This window comes from Micromys minutus (assembly GCF_963924665.1).
Source record: "Micromys minutus genome assembly, chromosome: 31".
Lineage (NCBI taxonomy): Eukaryota > Metazoa > Chordata > Mammalia > Rodentia > Muridae > Micromys > Micromys minutus.
Genome location: NC_137966.1, coordinates 17,262,208 through 17,289,933, shown reverse-complemented (window position 1 = coordinate 17,289,933; position 27,726 = coordinate 17,262,208). Strand labels below are relative to the sequence as shown.

The following is a 27,726-nucleotide window of genomic DNA, read 5'->3' as shown; positions in this document are numbered from 1 at the left end:
ATGCCTACCAGCACAAACGTGAACCTGCTCATATTAAAACATGTACACATATAACACACACACACACACACACACACACACACACACACACACACACACACACACACACACACACACGAGTAGGTAGCAATGGAAGTTGGAGCTACACTTGTTGAGGGAGCCAGGCTGGGGAACTGGACGCTGGCATGTAATTTGAAGTGAATTTGCCTCGAGGAAGAACAGTAGGCCTCTGAGAGAAAACAAAACATTCATAGCCTGGAGCCTCTCTGTGGCCTGATCATCAAGGAAAACTAATTTAATAATAACAGAAGCCAAGACTTACAGGGTGGCAAGTCTGTATTTCTCAAGGGCTTTTCTTATAGATTTGAATTAGAACACAGGTAAGGGAATCCCAAGTGTTAGGAGAGAGACAAAAGAAAATCTTTGTTGGAGTTTCAGTATGGTTAAGCCCAGCTGGTGTAGTGAACAATATACATGTTACCTTTCCAGCCTGCTGAGTCCCTGTTTAGTTATACATCTGAGGCTCTTAATCTGCCTGGGTCCCTTGGGAAGGTCAGAAGTCATTGTCACTCTCGTCCAAGGGCTCGGGTTTCCGGACCCTTCGACTGGGCTTAGCTGGTGAGAGAGCAATGCTTTCATCTTCCAAATCATCATCATCTTCTTCATCATCTTCCATGTCAATTTCACTGTCCTCTGAGTCTTCCTGAAGCAAAGAGATAGCAAATATAACTGAGGTGCAAGCTTACTGTGACACCTTGTCCTTAGAGACCCCACTTTACCCTTGAAAGGGCAATGGCCAACCACACCCACACAGTGGGGGCCGTGGGAACATGGCACACTGCCAGCTGAACGCTTCCACTAGACTGAGGTAATACCCAGTAGCTCTTTACCAAGTTCAACAGGGGTTTGTTTTCCATGCACGTCTTAGGAATACCCTTAACACGTGCTGAGGAACCTAGATGCTGCATGGCTCCTGCAGTACAGAGACCCAGGAGACAGGTCGACAGCAAAAGATGCAGGGAAGGAAAGGAAAGGAAGGCCTATTCCAGGGGGTGGAAAGCGGCAACAATGTGGGAAAGCAGGAGGGGAGCCCAACTCCATCTTGGTCTGGATCCAGGGAGCAGCAACTCGCTGTCATTCTTACGGCAAGTCCTGTGTTCCATGTACATATACCAAGATGGCTGGCTACCCAATCTGCAATACTCCTGAGTAGTCATACATGTTAAAATTCTCTTCTTTAAACAACTACCGCCCTCTCCAGATACCCTGCTCTGTCTGCTTCCTTTCTAGCAGAAACTCTTGAGAAGGTCAGACCTATTATAGTACAAGCCTACAGTTCAGCATTCCAGGGCTAAGGCAGGAAGGAGGATGACTATGAATTTGAGGCCAGCCTGAGCTACATAGAAAGACCTTGTCAGGGGTTGGAGAGATGGCTCAGTGCCTAAGAGTACTGACTACTCTTCTAGAGGTCCTGAGTTCAATTCCCAGCAACCACATGGCAGATCAAAACTGTCTGCAATACCATTTCTAGGGAATCTGACACCCTGGAACACATTTAAAAAAAGAAGAAGAAGAAAAAGACATTGTCTTACAGTGAAAAAAAAAAAGGAAGGATAAACTCCCCAGTAAATTACTGTACTCAGGTGTCCCCATGTGTTACCCCTCCATTGCCTAAGGACAGCAATCTACCCCATACCCCGAAACCACTGTTATGAAGACTGAAAAGACTCAATCCAGTGGGGACACAGCCCTGTCTGTTAAATTCCAAACTTTAATTTCAAACGTGTGGAAGTCTAATAGGCCACAAACCTGATAAAAGTCTAAAATCAAATTCCTAACCCACCTTCTCAGCCCTGTCCTCAAGTCATGCTGTCTCAGGAAGGTAAAGCCCTGTGCTTTTAGTCAGTTATACCACACCTGAAGCAGTCTGCATGTTCTTCTCTTCACCACATTGGCGCAATCAACTAAGAAAACAAGATGGGTCCAATTTTGGAAACATCCAGAAGCTCAGCACTTCTCAACAGCAATGTCCTCACTTCCTCAGGCTACCCCACCCTCGCCTCCAGCTGCACTTGCTGCCTGTCTCTCCCGGGCTGACAACTGCCACATCTGTCTTATGAGGTGCTCATCGAATCCTGCACAGGCCTGCAGTGCCCGTGCCATCTCTCATCTCTCAGCCAGTTCCTCATCCTGCCACCACCTGGGCACTGGAGGTATTCACACTCCCTGGGCACTGGAGGTATTCACACTCCCTGGGCACTGGAGGTATTCACACTCCCTGGGCATTGGAGGTATTCACACTCCCTGGGCACTGGAGGTATTCACACTCCCTGGGCACTGGAGGTATTCACACTCCCTGGGCACTGGAGGTATTCACACTCCCTGGGCACTGGAGGTATTCACACTCCCTGGGCATTGGAGGTATTCACACTCCCTGGGCACTGGAGGTATTCATACTCCCTGGGCCCAGGGGCTCTGAACAACTCAACATGGCTCACCCTGTCCCTTATTCAGGCCTGTACTCCAATTTCTCATTAGAGGCCTTGCCTGACCATGAGAAAAAAATCCTTTGCCTCTCATTTCTCACCTCCTGAACTAACTTTATTTCTTCCCTAACGACCATGACTGTGGTATGTCTGCTAGACTGATTGATCCTAGAACATATGTGTCCCAGAGGCAAGGACTGGTTTTGCTCCCTGTTGCATTCAGGACCCGACAGTAATAGGACTCAACAGATTCATGCTGAACACATAAAAGCCATGTGACAGAGGGGCTTGTGAACACAGCCTCCATGAAATAAACAAACGGGAAGACCTGAGCCACTGTGGCTGCATTCCTTCTGAAAAGCATGCAAGCAGATAAAACAGAACCAGACACACTTCCCAGGAAGCAGACCTCTTTAGGCCAGACCCTCCGTGTCTCAGACTTGGGTGAACTGGAGTAGCTACCTTATCATGTGCATCCTTGCTACAAAAAACAAAGTTATAGCTGAGTGGTCCCTGACTCTCTAGTGACTGTCCTAGGAATTCAAGATACAAGTGTCTCTGTGTCCTGTTTGGCAGACTAGGTGCTAGCTTGCTCCTGTGGCTCTAAGTAATACTGCACTGTAGGACTTAATAAGCCAAGAGCATAAGGTCCTGTTTTGTCCCTGTGAAGGTACTGGTGCCAGACCCCAGACATAGGCCTGTACTTTACAAACTGACCTTGGATTGGTGGCCCTCCACTACCTTTGGGCCACAACAGTACAGGGCTCAGAGAGCCTTGCAGTCCACACAAGCCTGCCATTTTGAGAACCCAAATTTCCCTTTTTGGTTAAGTTCTCTAGCCATTTATCTATCTGGTGGAGTCACAGCACCAGCGTCCTGACCTCAGCCTGCCAGGTGTCTCCCAGGCTCTGGTCTAGGAAAAGATCTTTTCTGTGTTCCTCTCCAGAACTGCAGAAGGGTGCCAAGGACGCTGGGGTTGGAGCATGGCCCTGGCATCAGCACCTCTTTTCTAGGTTGCAGCTCAGAGCCTGATGACTGCACACAGCTTTCTCACCTTTAGTCTTGGTGTTTGACCCTGCTTAGGACAGTAATGCAAGAGACTACCTGCCTCTCTTGCAATGGATCTATTCTGAGGGCTTCCTGCCCAAGAGAGGAAGCATCACCCTGGAGAGGATCTGCTAGCCCTGAGCAGGCCAACACACAACAAACAGATGAGGCAAGCAAAGAAAACCAACCTGCTTCCTGGAGCTGGGAGTCCTGCCTTTACCTAAGAGGGCTGGTGCTGCTTGCGTCTTTGGGAATTGAGAATGGAAAGAACCGTGAGAAGGCGACAAAGCAAAACAGGGCGAAGGGCGGCGAAGGGCGGTGAAGGGTGTGCATATTCTGTGAGAGTCGAGAACAAGCTCCTGACAAGCAAGGGAGAGCCAGCCCTTCCCAGTCAAGCCCTGTGCTAGGAACGGGCACACCTGAGCTAAGCTATGAGCACAGCCCCAGAGAGGAGGCACAAGAGAGTCGGGAAGGCGATGGACTCACGTCGTCATCGGAGTCTCCACCTTGCATTGTGCCCACGATGCGTTTGCTGGGCCTTCCTGAGAAAACAAACCACAAAATGATGAGATCCTTGGAAAATAGGCAGGAAATGGCATTTAAGACTTGCCGTCCTTGGAAAACTGGGGAAACACCAACATACATACTAACATATGTACCTAAGTGAGCCCCAACTAATTAGAACTGTCAACAAATACAGCCACATTCCTGTACCCTGCTCTCTATTCTGAGACAGTCACTATACAGTTGAGCTAAGCCTTGAACTCCTGATTGTGCCTCAGCCTCTTGGGTGCTGGGTCAATAGGTGTGAACCACCATGCTGGAGCTCCGCAGAAAAATATTAACATCCCAGTGTGTGACAACACACCTGCAATCTCAGCACCCAGGAACTGAGGCAGGAGAATCAGTGGGAGCTCAAAGCTAGCTTGAGCCCCAGAGTATGAATGTTACAATAACAACAAACAAAACAATAACATTAAAATTAACATGGGCTGGCAAGATGGCTCAGTAGGTAACGGTGCCGGCCACCAAGCCTAATTATTTGAGTTCAATCTTCAGAATGTACATGGTAGAAGGAAAAAAACTGAGTCTTAAAAGTTACCTTTGGATATGTGCCCAAGTGTGCACATACATGTGTGTACACACATAATTGAATATAATACATATATAAACCCTTTACATGAAGGCTGGGGTATAGATTAGTGGCTGAGAATTTATCTACATGCTTAAGGCCATAGATTTAAATCCAACACCACAAAACGACCATGAAAAGAATCACGGATAACTGAAAAACATATCCTGTCTCCCTGGCGATGGGCAGAGACACCTTGTTGGTGCTGTTCTTATGTCAGTCAGGGCAGAGCAGACGGCTGTCCTCAGTTCATCCTAGCTTGATGCCTGGCTTGGTGGCCAAAGCTGTCATATGCCTAGTACTCATGAAAACCAAGTAAAATCCACTCAGCACAGCATGGGGGGAGGGAGGCTGAGCTGTGGACTGCGATGCCACCCACAGACCTGCCCTCCAGTGCATGACACTGGTGGGCCATAGACACCTGCTTACCACCATACCACGCAGCACAGATGGAAGATGTGTGAGTGTGTGGCGGTCAGGTGGAGAGAGAGAGAAGTGAAGCAGCCAGCACTATGAAGAGAGATGGGACTGGAGATTTGAGTATGGTGTAGCTTGTTATGAGTGGCCAGACTCACCACGTGGGGCCATGGTGAGGTCCTATCCCGAGCTGCCACTGAGGGCCATGTCTGAGTCCACGGCTACACAGTGGCAGGCGTCAGTGTTTGGTGTCTGTGGCTCATATTGCACTAGAGAACATGTGGAAGTCCAGGCACTGAACATAACTGGCCTGCCTCTCACTGAATGCGGCGCTCTGGAGAGCTGTTCCCACGCTCACCAGAGCAGCACTAGGGAGCGCTGATCCTGTCATTCGTCTGCTGTGAGGTGGCCCGGACACAGAGGTGACACACCCTGTCCCCCAAAGCTGCCTACACAGTCATGAGCATGGGAGAGCCAGCCCTGACCCTACCAACGACAGCACTCAGGAGAACAGGCACTGCACCTTGAATGGACAGCATGGCAGAGCTACCATGGTGGCAGGTATTGGGGGACAGTGCATGTGAGCCAGCCCGGAGGTCGAGAACTCAGCAGAGTTGGCCCTGTCATTTCTTTGCCATGAAGTGTCATAGGTGCCTGGGTGAAGCCTTGCCCCCTTTGCCACCACGTGTGGCAGTCAGGAAAGATGGCCCTGCCCCTAGCCAGGTGAAGCAATCGAAGGGAGCCCTGCACCCCACCTAAGCAGCACAATGTGCCGGCCCTGACTGAGGGCGGGGGTGAGCAAGCCCCAAGGACAAAATGAGGGAGAGCTGGTCCTGTCACTAGCCCCCTGCTCCTTCCCCTCTTGCCACCTCAGGCAGTCAGGAGTGCCGACCCTGGGGGAGAGGGTGAGCTGGCCCTACCCCTTGCTGGCCACAGCATTCTTGAGAATGGGTCTTCCATCCTGCCTGGGCAATACAGTGGAGCTGGCTGGCTCTGGAGGTGTGGGTGAGCCCCTAGGGCATGAGAGCAGGAGAGCTGACCCTGCCTCCTGCTGAGGGCCACCACTGAGTATGGAGAGCTTGCCCTGGTGGTGGGGATAAGGAGAGCCAGTGTGCTGAGTGGCTCAGCTACCACCCAGCCCCAGATCCAGGGCTCTGAGACGGCCCATCCCAAAATCTGTATCATCTGTGAATGGCTGGGGCGTGTGAAAGAACTAGTCCTGCAGATCCAAAGCTGCAGGATCTCCTTGACACAGGCAACAACAGGATAACCGGGAGGAGCTCTGAAGACAATCCAATATTTCGGTGTCAGAGATTCTGAGCCAGACAAGTGACTCATTGCAATGACCACTTGCAAGGAAAGGTGTGTGGACAGAGGGATGCACCGTGGGACACCCTCCAGCTTCCATGATGAGATGTTTCCTATGCTCTGTTTTGTTGTTTGCGTGTCTTTTATTTGAGGGAAGGGCAGACATGAGGGGACAAGGAGATGAGTGGGACTGGGGTGCAGGATGTGAAAATCATGAAGAGAAACACATCTTCTCAGTATTTGGGGAGGAAACATCACTCAACTCCATTGTTAGTTCACATGCAGTAGAACTTCATTGCTATCTGTGGAATATAAAGACAGTATTCCTCTTTGTACTTGGATCTAGGGTGATGCCGAGCTACTCTGACTAGGTCCAGGCAGTGCAGGAGGGGCGCTGTGCAGGGCAGCCCAGAACTGTTTGCAGAAGCCCTTCCCTTGGTTAGACAAGTGCAGTCTTAGGCATGTGAAGACCCCAGTCATAGTTTGGAACTGGGCTACATGATTTTACTCTGCACGTCCTTAAGCAGGATTCAAAAAAAACACTGCTGTTCTCAGACTAGCACTGAGTAAGTTACACAGCTTTCCCAGTGTTGGTTCCCATCCATCAATGAGTTTTCTAAGAGGTTACATAACCTCCTTTCTAATTCCTTCATCACAAGGGATGTAACTGCCCTGACAGAAATGAATAGTGCACAGAACTCAGCTACAGAGGCCATTTCTGAGGTCTGTGGGAAAGCTGAAGTCACAAATATAAAACAGCTATTCCCAGGGACACAGATAAGAATATTACATGTACAGGGCATGGTGGTGTAGCCTGTAATCCCAAGAAGCAGGAGGATCAGGCTCCAGGTTTGAGGTCATCTTGAGATACACTGTGAATCCAAGAGCAGCTTAGCTACATGAATGCAAACAAAGGGACTGTTAGAGGAATCGATCTCTCTCGGGCAGTTTGAGAGACAGATCCTGAAGAAAAGACTGAGACAGGAAGTACTTCCAGGGATCCTTCATACTACACGGTGGCTTGTAATACTGAGCAGCACTCATCCAAGTGTGCCCTTGGAGTTCTGAGAGACAGGCACAAGAAGCCGGGACAGAAGGAGTCACATTACCTTGCATGAGCACCTCCATCGCTGTCCGAGGCTTAGACAGCCGTCTGTCCTCCAGCTCGCTGTCCGACTCATCGTCCTCTTGGATGTCTATGTCCGAGTCATCATTGCCTGGCAGGAACACCACAAGGCAGAGTAAAAGAGCAGGCATTCCACTGCAGTCAACATCTGCCTACTAAGGCTTCAGTGCAAAAGCGCCTGCCTTTCTTAGCCCTCTTTTCAACTATTAGATTTTATGAGACTCCCTGGATTTGTTCATAGGTACTTAGCGAAGTGTTGATGCAGACCATAATATGCTATATTTGCTTTGAGCAATTTTTCAAAGCAAAAAGAACATGGACCAAGTGTCTTAAAAGCATTATGACAACCTGAAATTTTTACAAATTTGAGTAGCTGGCTGTCAAAGTAGAAGCCCTGGGTTAAGAGGGGAGAACTCCACTGTGTTGTCAGGTTGTGTTACTAACCCTAGAGCCTTGACCCTAACAAAAACAGAAGCAGATGGAAAAGAACTAAGCCGGATGGAGGCCAGGAGGGAGACAGGCTTGGGCTGCAAAGAAAGTGCTGGGTAACACTCTAGAATAAAGATGTACACAGGTGGGGTCGTGGCTCAGTGGTAAAGCACGTGCTTTTCTTCTCTTTCCTTTGCAAAGCTCTGGGTCCAATCCCTAACACCACATACACAGACAACTAATACTTTTCTTTTAGAAAATTTTTTTAAATAATTTTTTTAAATTTATTGGGGAGGCATTCAGGAATACACTCTATAAAAGGTTATTTTCGGTGCTATCATTTAAAAAATATTTATTTATTTTATATCTATAAGCACACTGTAGTTGTCTTCAGACAGAGAAGAAAGCATCAGATTTCATTGCAGATGGTTGTGAGCCACCATGTGGTTGCTGGAAATTGAACTCAGGACCTGTGGAACAGCAGCCAGTGAGTGCTCTCAACCACTAAGCCATCTCTCCAGCCCATAATTATTCTTTTGATTAAAAAAAATCATGTCTCTCTCTCCTCTCTCTTCCTCATACACTGCCACGGTTCCTTATGTGGAACTGTTGCCCTGGTGTCATCCTGGTGAATAATGCCACCTCATTATGGAGAGGACTCCTACCTGGAGTCCAGGCCTCACGTTTAGTCATTTTTCTACAGGTAAAGGCCTTGTTGAGCACTCTGGGATGACTGTGTATGGGATTTGCAAATAGGCAAGTGTCTTTCACTAACACTGCATGCAACAGTACCTTTTTCAGGATGCCCTAAAATATGGGACCGTTCATACTAGTAGGGATAATTTTCTTTCATAATTATTACTACATAGAGTTCAAGCCAACTATAGCATTTAAATAAACACAAATGACATAAGTATCACAAGAAATGAATGTTGGTTAGATGCCCTGTAATTGGAAGCAAACTTTATTATTATTATTATTATTATTATTACTACTACTGCTACTACTACTATTGAAAATAGATTTTTCTCTCATACATCACATTCCAACCACCGTTTCTCTTCCCTCCACTGTGAAAGCTCCCACCACCCCTCCTCTCCCCCAGATCCATTCCCACTGTCTTCTCTTAAGGAATGCACAGGCCTCTACAACCAGACAGGACAAAACAAGACACCACAGAACAAAGCAAAAGCCCTCAACCTGGGGCTGGACAAGGCAAGTCAGTAGGAGGAAGAGTCTCAGACCCGCTCCCACCGTTAGAAGTCCACAGAAACACCACGATAACAGCCATAACACGTACGTAGAACACCTGGTGCAGACCCGTGCGGGCTCCAGGACTACCATTTCAGTCTCTATGAGAAGCAAGCTTTTTAAACATAAAAACTGTGAGAAAATTGCTATCTGAAAATATTCTGGTACTTCTAGTCAACAATGACAGGTTTGTTAATAAGAGGGCAGATATCTATTGTTCTTACCACAATTGGATTAAGAGAAAAAAATTTAATTAAAATAAACATTTTTAAAACTAAGTAACTCTACTAGAGAAATGTAAATAACTTGTTGCACACCTGTCATGCAAAACTGTTGACGACTTGAGTTTGACCTCAGGAAGTCATGTAAATGTGGAAGGAGAGAGGACAACCTGAAAGTTGTCTTCCGACCTTGACTTGAGTGCCACGGCACATCCACACCTACCCCTCCCTCTGAAGGGAAACCTCAAACACATAAGTGACTCTCAGCCTTTAACGGCTGAGCCGTCTCTCAAGCCCACAGGTGCCTCTCACAGTTAGGACAGAGCCTTACTTCCTCTCACAGTCAGGACAGAGCCTTACTTCCTCTCACAGTCAGGACAGAGCCTTCCTTCCTCTCACAGTCAGGACAGAGCCTTACTTCCTCTCACAGTCAGGACAGAGCCTTCCTTCCTCTCACAGTCAGGACAGAGCCTTACTTCCTCTCACAGTCAGGACAGAGCCTTACTTCCTCTCACAGTCAGGACAGAGCCTTACTTCCTCTCACAGTCAGGACAGAGCCTTCCTTCCTCTCACAGTCAGGACAGAGCCTTACTTTCTCTCACAGTCAGGACAGAGCCTTCCTTCCTCTCACAGTCAGGACAGAGCCTTACTTCCTCTCACAGTCAGGACAGAGCCTTACTTCCTCTCACAGTCAGGACAGAGCCTTCCTTCCTCTCACAGTCAGGACAGAGCCTTACTTCCTCTCACAGTCAGGACAGAGCCTTCCTTCCTCTCACAGTCAGGACAGAGCCTTACTTCCTCTCACAGTCAGGACAGAGCCTTCCTTCCTCTCACAGTCAGGACAGAGCCTTCCTTCCTCTCACAGTCAGGACAGAGCCTTCCTTCCTCTCACAGTCAGGACAGAGCCTTCCTTCCTCTCACAGTCAGGACAGAGCCTTACTTCCTCTCACAGTCAGGACAGAGCCTTCCTTCCTCTCACAGTCAGGACAGAGCCTTCCTTCCTCTCACAGTCAGGACAGAGCCTTCCTTCCTCTCACAGTCAGGACAGAGCCTTACTTCCTCTCACAGTCAGGACAGAGCCTTCCTTCCTCTCACAGTCAGGACAGAGCCTTCCTTCCTCTCACAGTCAGGACAGAGCCTTCCTTCCTCTCACAGTCAGGACAGAGCCTTCCTTCCTCTCACAGTCAGGACAGAGCCTTACTTCCTCTCACAGTCAGGACAGAGCCTTACTTCCTCTCACAGTCAGGACAGAGCCTTACTTCCTCTCACAGTCAGGACAGAGCCTTACTTCCACTCTTGAGCAGTCGCTTTTCTTCTTCCTTTAGCTTATTCTGCATCAGACGGAGAGTGTTTTCAGCTTCCTGTGGAGGGAAAACACCGATTCAGAATAATCAACTTCAGTGGATGACTGATTCTTCACTGTGTGAATACTGAAGTGTTTGTCATATAAAGCAAAAGGACACAACACGACAAAGCAAAAACCCTTAGGGAGTTGTTTAAGGGGATTGGCAAAATAACTCAGTGGTTAGGGTCACTGGCTGCTCTTCCAGAGGACCCTGGTTCAATTCCTTGCACCCACACAGTGGCTCACAACCATCTGAACACCAATTCCGGAGACTTGATGCTCACTTTTGGCCTCTGAGGGCACTGCACACACACACACACACACACACACACACACACACACTCAAGCAAAGCACAAGTATACAAAATAGACACGCATTAAGTCCTCTTTAAAACACTGAAGTTTGCTTGAGCAGCCTATGAGGTCCCTAAGCCTGTGTTCTTCCTCTGCTGTCTGCCCAGCAGCCTGTGGGAGTGGCTCCATACCTTCTCCTCCCACACCCCATCACTCTAAAGGAAATGAGAGACACGAGAAGCCCAGTGTGCGTGCTGCAAGGACAGTGGACACAGCCACAGCTGTCCCGCTCACAACAAGAGAGAGCAAAACTGTCTCCATGTTTTCACCATACTGCTTTCCACTCCAGTGCAAAGATGCTTACAGACAGGTTAGGAGGGCAAGATGGACAAGAAAATCCTGCTCACAGGTCCTGGTGCAGAACCAGAAGGAGGAAGTATGTCAGGTGTGTTGACAAATGGAGCCCTGATTAAGCTGGGCATGGCGGTATATGTCTAATCGTCCCTGCACATAGGAGGCTGAAGCTAGAGGCTGGTAAGGGTGACACTGTGAGACACTGGCCCTCTCAACTTCTAAAATAAACAAGAAACAGCTCTGATTGTTGTAAAAAAACAAAACAAAACAAAACAAAAAAAACAAACCACTGTGAGGATCTGGGGAGGTGGCTCAGGGGTCAAGAGCTTGCTGTTCAATGTGAGCAACACAGTTCAGGTCCCTAGAGGCCATGCAAACGCTGTGTACACAAGCCGCTCTCCTGTCACCTCTGCACCGGTGACAAGGACTTACTTCGAACCTCTCCTGCTCCATCCTGTGATGATCTTCAAGCTGCTGTTCCAGGTAAGCAAGGTTCCGAAACTTCTGTAGATAGATGTCATATTGCTTCTGTAACTCTTCCTCAACCTTCTCATACTCATCCATAAAGGCTGGCCTAAAACGAGCAAATGAAATAAAAATTGGCTCTTTCTCTTCCAATCCAAGGCTCTGCGGGAGCCGAGGGTTACCGTGCAGACATGGCCAAGTCCAAGAACCACACCACACACAACCAGTCCCGCAAATGACACAGAAATGGCATCAAGAAACCCCGGTCACAAAGAACAAATCTTTTAAGGGACTGACCCCAAGTTCCTGAGGAACATTCGCTTTGCCAAGAAGTACAATAAAGGCCTGAAGAAGATTCAGGCCAACAATGCAAAGGCAGTGAGTGCACGCACAGAGGACATCAGGGTCCTTGTGAAGCCTGAGGCCATAAAGCCCAAGATGCCAAAGGGCCCCAACTGCAAACTCAGCCATCTGGCTTTCATCGCTCACCCCAAGCTTGCAGAGAGGATTTGAAGCTACATGGCCAAGGGTCATAGGCTCTGCCAACCAAAGCACAAGGTTCAAACCAAGGCCCAGGCTTCGGCTCCAGCTCAGGCTCCCAAAGGTGCCCAGAGCACCTTTTCCACCAAAAATATCTGGGGCGTGCTGGGGCTAGTGGCACATACATGTTTTTAGTCCCAGCATTTGGGATGCAGAAGCAGACAGATCTCTGAATTCGAGGCCAGCCTGCTCTACATAGTGAGTTCCAGGACAGCTAGATAGTGGGATCCTGTTTTGAAACAAATGAAAGATTATGACTTGGGGCTGAACGAGAATGAGTCCCGCTTTAAGGATGACTTTGTCAGTGACTCCCAGGACTCTCATGGCAGTGATGAAACGAGCACAGCAGAGGAATGAGCAAGGCCCTGGGGTGGAGGGTGAGGCCCCTTGGTGCCTGCGGTCTGCCAATGCTAACTCCCAACACTGTAAAAACAAAAGCCAAAAAATATTGAGACCAAGGAGGGAAGGCATAAACCAAGGCAAGAGAGGAGCACAAAGAAAATCTGAGGAATACACAAAAGGTTCCGTTGACACAGGCAATGCTCTGGCCACTAATACACTGCTCAGTGGAACTGCTTCTCCACTGAGCCAAAGTCCTAAGGAAAATGAATTGTTGACAGGTGAGGAATTATCAAAGTGAAAACTCTAATATTCAATATCTATTCAACCCAGAAGGTGGAAGTATGTTCTGTTTCAATCTAATGTATGGCAAGATTTCAGAAGGCCAGACTTGCATAACTGCCTCCATCTGGATTCACTTTGTCTCATGTTACAAGAAACTTTAAGAGGGCTCTAGAGTTCAGCCATGTTGCAGACATATTTAAAGCAGTGCAGAGAGCACAGCAGTCGGCTATTAGGACAGGCGGCAAGGAAACTGTCACGGGGTCTCTGTCCAGCTTGTACCATTTGCCTCCCTCCAGCGTAACGTCCATTGCCCACAGACACTGCTGCCACTCTACCTGACGCTCTGCAGGGTCTGCAGTCGCTTCCGATTCCTTTCCAGTTCTAACTTTCTCTTTTCAATTTTGGCTTCTAAATTCGCTTCATCAGAGGCCACATTATTGAGAAGGTCTTTAGTCTTCTGAACCTGTGCCTGCAGTGAAGAGGAAATAGTGAGACAAGGTGCCAGGGAGGGCTGTCACCTGACCGACAGAGCTCCTTAATACTCTGCAAAATATCACACAAATCACACATGAAAGCAACCAACAAAACCCCTCCCCCACTGCAACTTATTAACAAAGTAGTTCCACTGACAGGAATGAGGAGAACACGAGGACAGGACAGAGTACCATTCTTGTCATGAGAAGTGCGTGTTTCTGTCCACGAAAGCAAGCAAAAGTGGAGAGAAGACTGTTCTAGTGAAGATGAGGTCATAGGATCTGTGCCCAGCCTGCTTGGTTAGGACTTTGCACTGTCAGCCTTCACTTGGGGCTGCTCTCTGGTTATAAAACACCAACCTAGGGAGTGGGGACACATAGGCACATACACACATATGTACACACACACAGACACACAGATATATAGTTACACAGACATACACAGATACAGATACACATACACATGCACAAGACAGACAGACAGACAGACACACACACACACAGAGTTGGCTTAGGAGGGGACCAAAACCAAAACCCTCATTAACTAGTCTTAGCTCTGACCCTCTTTCTGCTTTGATAGACAAAGATTCCTTTTCCTTCTATGGTAAAAGCTCAACTAAAAACTAAAATAAATGGAGAAACTCTTTATTGGTAAGGTCAATGCAGAAATGGATCCCACAGCAGCAACTAGCCATTCTGGTGAGATGCAGCTTTATAACAAGGTCTAGGTACAATGGGACAGAGGTTCTGGGCTGTTGGCACTAGAGGAGGTCAAAGACCACTGGCTACATGCACAGACATTCCTATCTTTCCATGAGCACAATTGCTGGAAGTGGGCATGGTAAGAGCAAATGTGCTGGCTTCATATTCATGCTAGGAGAAGCTGTCTGTTGGGAGCCTTGTGGTTCAGAGCACCAAATGAGCTACACCAGAAATGGGAGCACAACCTTGGTGTGTATGAACCGCCTTCCTATATTGTGACTGTCTAACCCTGCATGAAGTTCCTGAGGGCAAGGTAGGATTCCTCTCTGGTACTCTGCATGTGTGTTAATATAGCATAAAGGTTTTTCTGCCTGATTACCTTTAGGTCTCTGCACAGCCATGGGATTCACAAGGAAATGACCTTGGAAGAGTAGATACTTGCCAAGACTCTCAGAGACAGGGCATCTTTTGAAACTACAACTACTGTCAGTGAATTATGGCCTCATTTGTGCGTGTGTGTGTGTGTGTGTGTGTGTGTGTGTGTGTGTATGTGTGTATGTGTGTGTGAGAGAGAGAGTCTGTGTTTGTGTGTGTGTAAAACCAATCATTTCTATGGAATTTTTGTGTGTGCCTAGGAATCAATCTCAAAGCTGTACACATGCTAGACAAGAACTCTGTCACTGAGCTGAAGCTTCAGCTCAGGGCACTCCTTTTATGATTCTTCCTTAAAAAATCACTAAGGAGCCAGGTGTGGTGGTGCTTGCATTTAATCTCAGCACTCAGAAGGCAAGGGCATGTAGAGCTTTTGAGTTTGAGACTAAATTGTTTTACACAATTCCAGGCCAGCTAGAGCTACAGAGTACGCTACATCTTAAGAAGAAAACAACAAACCTAACTGGCAAGAGCAAATACTCAAAATAATGAAAATCTTTACACGCACACACACACACACACATTTATTGCAGATGCATTAACAATTCTAATATAAGTGTAAATGCATTCCAACAGGAAGGTGGTGGGTCCTTACTCAACAACTCTTTCTTTTTATATTAGAAAAATGGAGTACATGGTATAAGTCTATGCACATGTGTGCAGTGCCCACAGAGACCAGAACAGAGCATCAGATCCCCTGGAACTGGAGTTTCAGAAGGCTGTGCCCTGACTGATGGGTGCTGGGAACTGAACTTAGGTCTCTGGAAGAGGAGTATGTGCTCCTAACTATATAACCATCTCTCCAGTATCCTTAACAAATAACCCTTGCTGATAATGAGTATTTTCTGATTAAGTCACACTGCAGCTTCGGGAATTTATCTGACCTTAAGGTCTTTTCTGTATTCCTCAAGTAAGAAAGATCAATGTATACACAAGAGTTTCCAGTTTCTGGAAATAACTGGCCTGAACTCCAGTCTAAGAATCTATGCTGTCAGTTTGCCTTTGCTTTCAGAATTATGAAACATCAGAGGAGAGTATTTTCTGACAATGAAGAGCTCACAGGAGCTGTCCACCAGGGAACTAACTGTGCCCCTTCAGGAGGACCAGATTTAACATTCAGTACTCAAAGTGTACTTGTCCATGTTCACTTGATTCAGTTAGAATATCGGTATGCATAAAATACAGCTACTTACAAACTTTTACATTCAGAAGTAACCCTGCAGTTACAGAATATAACACAAAGCATTTGCCCTGAACTAGGTGAGTGGAGACTGCAGTGAAGTATCAGTTGCCTTGATCCTTTCCTATCTCCTGTAACAGTAAATAGGAAACAGGAAACAGCACATGGCCACTGGACTCTCAAGTACTCTCAAGGCCATTGCTGACTCCCTGTGTGTCCTAGGGACATTTCTGAGGCAGCAGGGGCAGCAGGCAGTGCTGGTGTGGTTCTGGGTCTTCTTCAGTCTGGAAAGCTCTCCAGCTCTTCTTGTATCGCATGACCTCATGCTGTGGTGTCAGCCAGATAATTGACAGAATGCTTCTAGTTTGTCTGATTTATTCAGATTATGCATCTCTGTCAAAAATACCACAGAAAGACTTCATCCTATAAACTGTCATAATTTCAAATGATTTAATTATGACACTTATACGATTGAGGGGTGATGCTAGACTTGCACTTGCTCTCTTCTCTCTGTAATAAGTACTGTATTGGTAATGTCCTTGAAACATTGTTTTTCATTTGAGAAATGTTTCCTATTTCATTGATCTATACTGTAAAACCAACTGTTGTAATTAATTTATTTTGATGTGTAAACAGTCCCTGGTTTGGTCAGGGGAGCCCATCAAGTTGGCACCATGTCTGTTCTACGGATCCCCTGGTAACCTTTGAACACCTTTCTTCCTCCTAGTACACTAAGAGGTTGTATTTCTCCTAACCAGCTCTGGAACGAGCCTTTTTTCCTGGGCGCTCTGGCTCCCATTAGTAGAGAATGGCATTTGAAAGCCAAGATCCAGGTGCTTGCTATAGTCAGAGCTTAAGAAAGCATGATGGTAGCTATGTATATGAGACATAAGAAAGCACGATGGTAGCTATGTATATGTGACATAAATGAATAAACGACGAATCTACATGTATGCATCTCTAACAAAACTTAACTGACAGCATGGGGGGTGGGAAAAGATGGTGACTATACTACCTGTTATAGGGCAGCTTAGAATTAAGGGTTGGGGTGTAGCTCAGTGGCAAAATACTTGTCTAGTATATACAAGGTCCTGAGTTCTAAACCCTTCTCTATGCAGAGACAAAAAGAAAGTCTGGCATTGTTTAAATGCCCATGAGTGAGGAATTCCCAGCAGTGAGGAACTGGCTAAACAAAATAGGACAATACTCACCAAAATATCAAAATTAGAACAGCTACATTACTTTAAAACTGCTACATTCTGGGGGGTGGCATTGTTTTGAGAGAGTATCTCTGCGTGGCCCTGGCTGTCCTGGGACTGGCCGTGCACAGCAGGCTGGCCTTAAACTCAGAGATCCACCTGTCTCTGCCTCCTGAGTCCTGGGAGCAAACGCCTGTGCTACTACTGCCTGTCAAAAACTGGTGAAATGTTTAATAACTTGAGAAAGTGCTTTGACCTCTGAGGGGGAAAATGTAGTCACAATGTAGGAAACCTAAAATATCCTCTAAGTCTCTAAAGTATCTCCATCTCTAGCCCCTCTTATTCTGTCTGATGCATACAGAAAATCATATATTTGAGTCCCAGGTGTTAAAAACAACAAATAAAAGCACTGTAACCTTACCAAAATGTCTTTTATTGCAATTCTCATCACCTTTTCAGTCTCATTTATTTCTAGAGGTCTAGCAATGGCTTCTGTTCTCAGTTCCTAGGAGAAATAAAATCACTTATACATTTTGAGACAAAGAGTTTTGATTTCTATTAGTTGACAATTTTTTCCTTATGAACCTGGTTGTTTCCTAAGATGTGCTTGAACTTTTAGCCATCCCCCATCCTCAGACTCCCAAACTACTCACCTTCATGCTTAGTGATGCCCTCAAAGTATGTGGTATATGTCACACTAACTCTCCAAAATTTAACTCAGTGCTAGAGACATGTGTGGTGCCTGTAATTCAATCTCTGACACCATAAGAAATTAAAAAGCAACGTTTACAATAGAGCATATTTCTCTGCAAAATGTCTTCTATAAATGCCCTCCAATGCCTACCTGGGCTCTCCTGAGACTTCAAGTATTCATTTTCAGCTCAGAGCCCCATGTTCTCCTGACAAACCTTAATGTCCATTACTTTTACTCCTAAACTCCATGGGTGACCCACAAGACCACTCAGCACAGGACAGTTTGCTGTCTGTGTGTCCACAGCCTTGTGTTTCTGCTTGTCCCTAGAGTGGAATGGAAGTTAGGTATTGCAATGGAACAATGCAACAGGGAGAGCATTGGATAGTGACACACTTGAAAGACAGCAAAGAAATACAACCTGCTTACTGTAAAAGCTGTTACACCAGGAGTGCATGCTTTAACCCCTTCCTTCTGTGTGGACACGCAGGATTCTTTTTAACCCAGTGCTTTCCAAACCACTGCTTTGCCAAACCTTGAGGTTAACTTGTGGTATTAAAACCGCCTGGGTATGGAGGGAGTCCAGTGTTTAGCAAAGTGTGGGCCGTGGTTACACAGGCACTTTAAATGGGATGGAGGCTGCACACTGCATGGTGGCACTGGTTTCAGAACATCATCTTCCAACTACCTAGACCACTTGTTACAAGCATGTATGTTATCATCTGGGAAACTCTGAAACTCTCAATGCCTAGATCATATTCCAAATCAGTGGCATTAACATGATAGCTGGCTTAATAAAGAGGTCTGGTTAAGTCTGGGGGGCAGTGAGTTCTGGGAGCCAGGACCTGAGAGGTACACTGCTCAGAGCAATGCAGAGAAGAGGCAAGGAAGAAATCACAGCCTCAGATGTGTATTTGCCAATCCTACTAGAAGTTAATGATATTAACCACCACAGATGCAAAGCCCCACTCCTAACCAAGGAGCCATGTGCAATTGGTAGCGGCTAGGGGAAGGAAGATCAGTTTTCTTCAATGGCATGACGCCTAGTATATTAACCACACTGCAGCAGGCTCATGCTCATGAGTGGTTGGCCAGCACAAAATGGACTCCATGCTTTTTTCTTTTGATTGTTTTTTGTTATTTAGAGAGAAAAGGAGTTGGGTATGTAAGGGAGGGAGGACCTGGGAGACGTTGGAAGAGGGGAAAGACTATGATTAAAAGATATTGTAGGAAAAGAACTTTTAATTAGAAATGGTTAGCACCAGTGGGCAGTGTCCACTAGGATCAGAAAAGAATTCACGCCCTCTACCAATTTCCCACACATCAGCAACAGTTGAGTATAAGCTGGAAGAAGTACAGGGCAAGCAGTAAGAGAGACTTCATTCCTAAACTGAACACTACTTACCCTCAGCTCAACCTCTTTGCCCAGCAAGTCATACAGAGAAGCTCCTTTGGCAGTGATTTCAGAAGCAAGTTGTCTGGCTGCTTTCAGATCTGCAATCTGGACAGGAAATTGCACACACAGAACCTCATTCTTCGGTAGGCGTCCAGAGCCACTCTCTAGCCTCCAGGAAGGCGCATAACCATAGAGCCTGCCTCAGCAGCCCTTCTTACTGCTGGAGAGCAGAGCTCCTGGGTACCAACTAGGAACACTTGACAACACTCACATGGGACCAAACCCAGGTCAGAAACTCTGAAACCCAACTGTAACGCCAAACTGAGTTCACAACTGGAGGTATGAGCAACAGAAAGCTGACATGACTATTTGGACTAGGTCTCTACTAGCAAAATAAACACAGGGGCAATCTGAGGAACACACATTCCACGGCCAGCACCTTAGACTTTCCTCTGAAGAGCTGCTAGACCAAGCCCATTAAGCACTTAGCCTCTCCTGGGCTCCCACAGGCCGGTGCCAACAGCTCTGATACTGACTCGGCATCCAGACTTTCTTAGGCTGTGCGTATCCCCTTCTTCCTTCGCATGTTAAATCGCCAAGGAGCCCAAACAGAGACATAGGCATCCTCGCTCCCTCTCCTCCTGAAATAACACTTACCTTCTCTCTTTGCTTTCAACCTACCAGCAACAACTTATCTTCTTAATTCTCAGTAGATTATCTCTCCCTCTCTCCCGCTTCCTCCCCCCATCCCTCTGCCCATTCTGTGCCCCCATTACAGTTCCAGCTTCTCCTCCTAAGGCCCAGGGTACCACTCTCCAGCTCTACAGGCTCTTCCCACCTGACTGGTAGCAAGTACCCCCATTTCTAAGACTCGCCCCACTGTTTCTACCTCTCCACACTTCAGTCTCTGGCATCTCCTTTCTGACAAACTTACTTCTCACCCATGGTTTTAACCCCTGCATCTGATGCCTTCTAACTTTCAGCTTTAGCATCCCATATAAACTCTTCCTAGGCATCTCCACTTGGACATCCAAAAATCTAACACTGTCTGCACTGAAACTCAGAACAAGGCTCACTAGCCACAGTGGCTTTTTTTTTTTTTTTTTTTAAACAAAACAAAACAAAACAAAAACCTCATACTTCAGCTATGCTCTTGTTTTTTTTTTAAATATTTATTTAATGTATGTGAGTACACTGTAGCTGTCTTCAGACACACCAGAAGAGGGCATCGGGACTCATTACAGATGGTTGTGAACCACCATGTGGTTGCTGGGAATTGAACTCAGGACCTCTGGAAGAGCAGTCAGTGCTCTAACCACTGAGCAATCTCTCCAGCCCCACTGGTTATTTTTATGTTTAGATTACTTAAAAATTAAATATTAGAGCCTACTTCCTTGATTATACTAGCCACTTTAGCCAGTGGCTTCTGCAGAACAGAGCCAAGATGCAGCCCTCGCACACCATTAATCAAGTCTTGAGGATCTTATGTGGTCTCACCTTCCCCAGCCCACCCAGTCTATCATCAAAGCACAACTGAGTCTGGGTTGGGGAGACGCCCCACATAGTAAAAGGGGCTTGCCACCAAGTCTGATGATGGGACCTACGTGGTAGAAGGAGAGAACAATTCCCATAATGGCCTCTGACCTTGCCCACTGTCACACTGTGTGTCTATACACGTAAATTAACTTTTAACTGTGTCTGAACCTCAACTGTGACCTCTGGCTCCTGGTGTGCACCTCTCAGGCAAGCATGATAATCACAATGCTTTCTCCGGGGCCTCAGAGAAAAGAGCTGCCCTGGCACCACATTAATGTGTGTTCATATCTGGGATTTTTTCATTCCTCAGTTCTGCATCTGAGCCTTGGGCTAAGAACCTCTTTAGTTGCTTCTGCTGAGACCTTTCTATGGCAATATTTTAGAAGGCCCTGAAGATACCCTTCCACCTAACACAGTAACCAGGGAATTCTCCATTCTTTTGCTTGTTTGTTTTTTCAATACAGGGTTTCTCTGTGTTGCCCTGGTTGTCCTGGAACTAACTCTGCTGAAAACTCCACTTTCTACCCCAGAGTAAAAGTAAAAGGCTTTTCTGAGGCCAGAGGGTTTACTGTATTTTCCCTCTAGCTTCCATCAGAGAGTTTACATATTTTCCCTCTAGCTTCCATCAGAGGGCTTCCTCTGCTTGTCTCAAATGAACAAACACACGATCGTCCACTCGCACCTTCATGCCCTGCCCCTTTCCTCTCACTTCTGCTCAGTGTGAGGGCCCTGCTTATGAGAACACCTGACCCTCAGCGCACTCCGTCCCCACACTGCCCGGCTGGTCTCCAGGACACTGCTCGCATCAGATCTTCCAGTTCTGTCACTGCGGGTCACATTCTGATTCCTCCAACTAAGCAGCAGGAACCCAGGATTTCTGTCCTGGCTTTGTGTCCTCAGTGCCTGAACACAATCTGATAAAATTAGACTGTGAACCAATCGGATTTCTTGTGAGTTGCTTTCATCCCAACACTACTGAGAACAAAACTGTTACCACAGACTGAAGAACCATCCTCAGTCAGTCAGCCAGGGAAGATGGAGTGCTGCAGATTAGACACCTCTACTGCCACCTTTGAGGCACAGACATCTGCTAGCCACAGACTCCATCATCCTTACCTTGGAGCCAAGATCAAACTTGAATTTGCTGGTGTCTTCCTCTCCCAGGTGGGAGCCCTCCATCCCTTTGGTCTTCATAGCGTTATAAAGAACGGATGTGATCTTCAGCAGCTCTTTCACTGCGTACCCGTCGGCTTGATAGAGTTTCTTGGTATTGAGTTTTATATGTGCTTTCGTGGCCTGTTTTGAGACAGACAAAGTTCTGCTTTACTTTCTTTTTCAGACAGGGTCTTACTGTATAAGCCAGGCTGGCCTGAATCTCACTGTGCAGCTGTTCAGGCTAGATTCAAACTCTTAGTTCTCAGTTTGATCCTTCTAAGCACTGGGTTGATTACAGGAGTGACAACCATACCCATCTTCAAACACTGAGACCCTTTTCAGGTCTAGTCCAAACCCCATGTAGGTAACCTGAGAGTGTCTCTGCCAGCAACTGTACTCAACCCTTACTGAGTTGGTTTTTGTCAAGACAGGATAAAACACCTTTTATACTGTGATAAAGTGTAATCTGGGAAAAGACTCCAAAACTACAGATGCATGTTATCTTTGACCCAATAATTCCAGTTCTAAGAACTACTCTAAGCAAAGACTCACATACAAAACGAAAACCATAGGCTATTCATTAGAGTACTGTTTCAAATAACAAAGGTTGCAAACGACCTAAATATCTATGTAAATAACATAATCATCCAATATTTACGTAAGCAACATTAACTCAAGTGTAAGAGGAAATTCCATATTCATTTGGAAAGTTCTAGAAAATATACCATGAAGGGAAGACAGGAAGATGCCACCTAGCAGGCTTGACATATGTTTGCTTAAATATGTACAAGCAAACTTTGGGATTAATCTAAACTAGTGGATATTATGACTGTAACTCAGCCCAGGGCAGACAGGGCAGAAAGACATTTTATTCTGTATAAGTTATTGATCTAAAACTTTTGAACCATAAATTAGTTATCCAAAAATAAACAAATAAAAGCATACAAGTAATGAGTCAAACACCAAATAAACACTTTGGTGACACAGTTTCAGAGAAGCCTGGCAGTGGGATGGTTTTAGAAAACAGTCCCAACCAGGAGTCATCTTTTCCCAATTTATTTCTCAGAGCCATAAAATAAATGTAAACTAACCATGAACTGGGCAATTGCCTTGATGAAGAAAACTCGGTCTTGTTCAGTCTCAATGTCAGAAGGGATGTCGGTCTGCGGCTCATACCTATCAGAAAGAGAACAAGCATGAGCCAGTCCAACAGAAAGTCCCTGGAAGTCAGGTGTGGTGGTGCACTTGGGAAGAAGCAGAGGCAGGCAGATCTCCGTGAGTTCCAGGCCAGCTTGGTCTATATAGTGAAATCCTATCTGAAACATAACTAGGTGAAACAAAACCACCAAACACACGAGACAAAATCAAAAAAGAAAAAAAAAAGAAGGTCCATTAAAGAGAAAGTGGATGACTGCGGCTAATATGAGGTTCTCCAGGCTCCATCTAAGGCAATATGATGAAGCAAAAACTTCAAAGCAAACAAAATACCAGGGAACAAATTCCAACCCATGCCTGAGAGTCTGTGACCTGGAGCACACGACAGCTCAGTGGGTGAACAGGTCTCCCCAGGCCAGGCACTCAGGATTCAACCTCCAGGACTTACAAAGTGCAGAGGAGAACCAACTACAAGTTGTTCTTGAGTCTCACGTGTATGCTATGGTCAACCTGAATCCATACATGTATGTGTATACATGCATGCATACCTGCGTTCAATCCCCAGAACCTGCATAAAGGTGGAAGGAGAGAATCAACTCCATATGTGTGCATATGCACACTGTCCTCTGATCTCCACATGTGTGTATATGCACACTGTCCTCTGATCTCCACATGTGTGTATATGCACACTGTCCTCTGATCTCCACATGTGTGCATATGCACACATGCAAAGTAACTGTAAAGTGTAAACAAGCCAAATATGGAACCCAGATCACAAACGAAATCTAGCTCAGATATCTAGCTTTTGTAAAAATAACCAAGACTGTGACTCAGGCTCATTTCCTTGGCCCAAGATTGACATGAGGACCTTCACTTTAAGCAGTGGCACAGTTGTTTAAATTACTTTGTTTTACTGACAATTCACCAAGGCTCAGAAGACTGAGACTCTTACCCCTGTATTTGTATAGTCTGAAAGATAATAGAGCTTGATTTTAAGAGCAAAGAAAAGGGGCTGGAGAGTCAACTCAGTGGTTTAAGAGCATATATTGTTCTCCAGAGGACCTGTATTTAGTTCCTAGCACCAATGTCAGATGGCTAACTCCTTCCTGTAACTGCATAATATTCAACAGATACCTCATGTAGACCGAATTTTAAGTTTAACAACTCATACAATATTTACTATCTGGTTCTTAACACAAAAGGTTGCCAATCCTAATACAAGACTTTTAATACAATTTAAAAAAAACTACATTATAGCTTGTTTTAGATTCTTAGTTTATGTTTAATGATGTGTCTGTGTGCAGGTCTGTGTGTAAGGATGTGCACATTACTACCAGTATCCAATGAGGTCAGAGGTCTAAGGTCCTTCTGGAGTTGGAGTTACACACAGTTTTGACTCATCCAACATAAGCGCTTAGAATCAAACTCAGGTCCTCTGCAAGAGCACTTGACCTCTGAGCTAGCTCTCCAGCCATCTTTATAAGCTAGGTCTCTGATATTATGTGTGAGGGACTGAAGTGGAGGCCGTACCAGCACTCCAATGAGGATAGTTCTTTAAACTCTCATGATTTCTTTCATTTCTTAAAAGTTTGAGACATGGTCTCTCACTAGGTAGCCCTGGCTGGCCTGGAACTTGATATATAAGCCAGGCTGAGCCTGAACTCACAGATCATGCACCATCATGCCTGGCAGCTCTTTACAAGTTACTGCTAAGCCCATCCCATGTAGATTGCACTGTAGCCTTCCTTCCCAGTTTGCTAGTGAATGAAACCAACTATCCACACTGAGGTGTGAACAAAGTGCATTCTAACCTTTTCACGAGCCACAGAAGCACTTCAGAGACAAGCCCAAAGTTGGGTGTACGGAAATTCTCCATGGAAATATGGCGTGGGTACCCCAAGGCTCTCATCATCTCTGTGAAATCTGTCCAAATAAAACACACTTCAGTCAGTCCTTGTCAAGTAACACCTCCTTCTGCAAAGTAGTTAATCTTAATGCTTTCCCTTCTTATTGGGTCTTCCCAGCTTAGTGACAGCTCCAGATACTGAATTCATCAATTCTAGAATTGAGAAAGGGGAGATGTGAAACAATATCTAATCCATCACCTGAAAAACACCCAAGTTCAAAGGAAGTAGCTTTTCTTCAGAGAAATGGGGCTTAGGTATTAGCCGAGGCTTTCATTTCTCTCTGGTGGCTGCCTCTTTGCTATCCAGAGTAAAAACTACCATAAAGCACCATGAGACAAACACATCAACCGGTCAAGATTACACACTGTGACCCAGTGACCATGTATGAAAGACCAACTACTTCCTATTCAGAGAAAATTTAAGAGGATGGTTGAACTATATGCAGCATTTAAATATACTGTAAAAAGAAAAAGGTTAGTAAACAGTAATATTGCAAGTTCTGAACACCCAAAAAGAGGCCACACTGCTTGGAAAAAAGGAGAAAACAAAAACAAATCTAGGGCTCAGTGGTTAAGAGCACTGGCTGCTCTTCCAGAGGTCCTGAGAACAATTCCTAGCAACCACATGGTGGCTCACAACCATCTGTAATGAAATCCAATGCCCTCTTCTGGTATGTCTGAAGACAGCTACAGTGTACTCACATACATTAAAAAAAAAAAAAAAAAAGAAAAAAAAAAGAAAAAAAGAGCATAGTTGAAGTATACATAAAAATAAATAATTCTTTAAAAAAAAAAAAACAGCAACAAGAAAACAAATCAAGACTTAGAGATGAAAGCAACCAAAACTGCCGTTGTGGTACATGCCTTTATTTTCAGTGCTCAGTAGGCAGAGGCAAGCAGATCTGTGATCTTGATGCTAACCTGGTCTACAAAAGAAGCTCCAGGTCATTTAGGGCTGTTGTTCAAGACAAGAACAAAACCTGGTCTTGAAAAGCAAACAAAGAGAAAGCAAGAAGACAACCAACATTTCTGAGTTCTCACAATATACTGAGATCTTGAACATGCTTCCTGGCTATGCAGTGTCTAGTCACACTTACTGAAGACAGGTGTTCAAAATGTACTATCGAGCATTCCAAATAGTCTACCTGGGCAACAGAGCAGACTGTGCCAGATCATGGAAGAGAGATGGTAGAAAAATAGCAGCTTTCCCTTATTTCTTTCCCTTCTCTCTCTCTCTCTCTCTCTCTCTCTCTCTCTCTCTCTCTCTCTCTCTCTCTCTCTCTCTCACACACACACACACACACACACACCTCCCTTATATAGCAGCTTTCCCTTGTACTCCTATGAAAGGAGTTGGGCTTTGTCTAAACACTCCCTTTAGATAAGTAGTAGCTGTCAAGTTCTCTACTGTTAAATGGGGACGGTCTCATAGATTACACAACTATACAGCATTTATTTAAGGTACATATTCCAGAATATTCTTTTTAAATACTCTTTACAGTATAATGATCACCATTCAATGATCCCAGCAAAGCGCTTGCCTCATCAAAAACTTTGTGGGACAGCCATAATTACACTGTTTCAAATACTCTCAAATCCCAGACGACATGACCCTCGGAGCTGCAACGATTCTGTAAGTGAAGCAAGATTTTGGGGTCACACAGTCCCGTCACTCTTTCTAGCTGTGAGAACCAGGGGTAGCTATGCTACTTACAATTAAAACTAGGAGCAATAACAGTAAACTATAACAGCCTACCACAAAAAGGATGCTTCCTCCAAAGAATAACAAATAAGAGTATTCCACTTCCCTACTCTCCGGCAAAATTCTCTGCTCAGTATTTGGCGTCCAGGCAACCTGGATTCAAACTCTAAAGCCACGCGTTCTACCCATTACTTGTCCAAATTACTTTGACCTCTTGCTGCCTGCTTCCTCATCGCTGAAACAGGACACAACTGCCTAGCAGTAAACGAAATACCGCCCACATACAGAACAGCAAGTGACAGATTGTAACATAGTAAACAACAAACCCTCAAAATTTAACAACAACAACAAAACCTAGCAGCAATAGCCATCCATCCAGTCATCCTCCTTGGTTTTATTGGTTCTTTCTACAAACTCTAACACAGTCTCCATTTTCCCCATGACCTTTCTACTGCGGCTGCGAATGTGGCTGTGGACAACCAGAGATAAACTGAGGTAAAATTAAACATTCAGTTAGTTCTTCAGCCGCTCGAGACACATTCCCAGTGTTCTAGCTACACGTGGCCAGTGACGGACAGAACTTTCCAAAGGTGCTGTAAAGTTCTGTCAGCCCCTGGCTGGCTTGGGGACCACCGGCCTGCCTGGGGATCCTCGAGTCCCTGGAAAGCCCACGGGAGCCCGGTGCAGCCTTACTGCGGAGGTCGCGGAAAGACATGGCGCTCTAGTCCCCAAGAATCCACTGAGGCGTCGCCGCTCGCCTCTTTTAGAGTTCGAAGGCCCAGCGCTCTCCGGTCTCTATAGCAACACTCAGATCTTGGACAGCGTGCGGTCCAGGCCAAACAAGACAGGAAGCGAAGAGGTGTGGTGCGCGCAAGCGCAAGACACAGACCAGTAGGTGGCACTTCGAACCTTGCGAGCTGCGGAGCGTCATAGCCATTCATTAAGCGCTTTTGGCTCCGGTCCCGTTGTAACTCTCATTGACTCACTAATTCATAAAGAGCACTATCACCTTTTCTGACTGAGTCTTTGTATTTGTAAAAGCGTAGCTAAACCTCGCGGTCGAGGCCGCATAAAATATCCACAGAGTGACAGGAACCAAGATACCTTACCCTGGGCAGAATTCGAGAACTGCACCCGGAAGGATTTCATGCACGCACAGC

General features: G+C 45.9%; 1 protein-coding gene across 6 annotated transcripts in view; it reads right to left on the bottom strand.

Annotated features, from left to right (window-relative positions):
• Positions 1-374: 374 nt before the first annotated feature.
• The window catches only part of CLUAP1 (clusterin associated protein 1), a 30,269-nt gene continuing 2,917 nt past the window's right edge, over positions 375-27,726 (bottom strand). For 2 of the 6 annotated variants that reach the window (XM_080942253.1, XM_080942255.1), the window contains exons 2-13: positions 24,770-24,881; positions 22,895-22,979; positions 21,765-21,944; positions 19,122-19,217; positions 17,447-17,530; positions 13,375-13,508; positions 11,843-11,984; positions 10,706-10,778; positions 7,500-7,607; positions 4,020-4,075; positions 3,722-3,778; positions 418-703 (exon numbers count right to left, since the gene is read on the bottom strand). In XM_080942253.1, coding sequence (XP_080798379.1) covers positions 554-703; positions 3,722-3,778; positions 4,020-4,075; positions 7,500-7,607; positions 10,706-10,778; positions 11,843-11,984; positions 13,375-13,508; positions 17,447-17,530; positions 19,122-19,217; positions 21,765-21,944; positions 22,895-22,979; positions 24,770-24,870 — 1,266 coding nt within the window. In that variant the 5' untranslated portion in view covers positions 24,871-24,881 and the 3' untranslated portion in view covers positions 418-553. Of the gene's footprint in view, positions 704-3,721; positions 3,779-4,019; positions 4,076-7,499; positions 7,608-10,705; positions 10,779-11,842; positions 11,985-13,374; positions 13,509-17,446; positions 17,531-19,121; positions 19,218-21,764; positions 21,945-22,894; positions 22,980-24,769; positions 24,882-27,259; positions 27,394-27,675; positions 27,687-27,726 lie in introns of those variants that run through there. The other 4 variants (XM_080942254.1, XM_080942252.1, XM_080942257.1 and 1 more) reach the window with 4 other exon arrangements.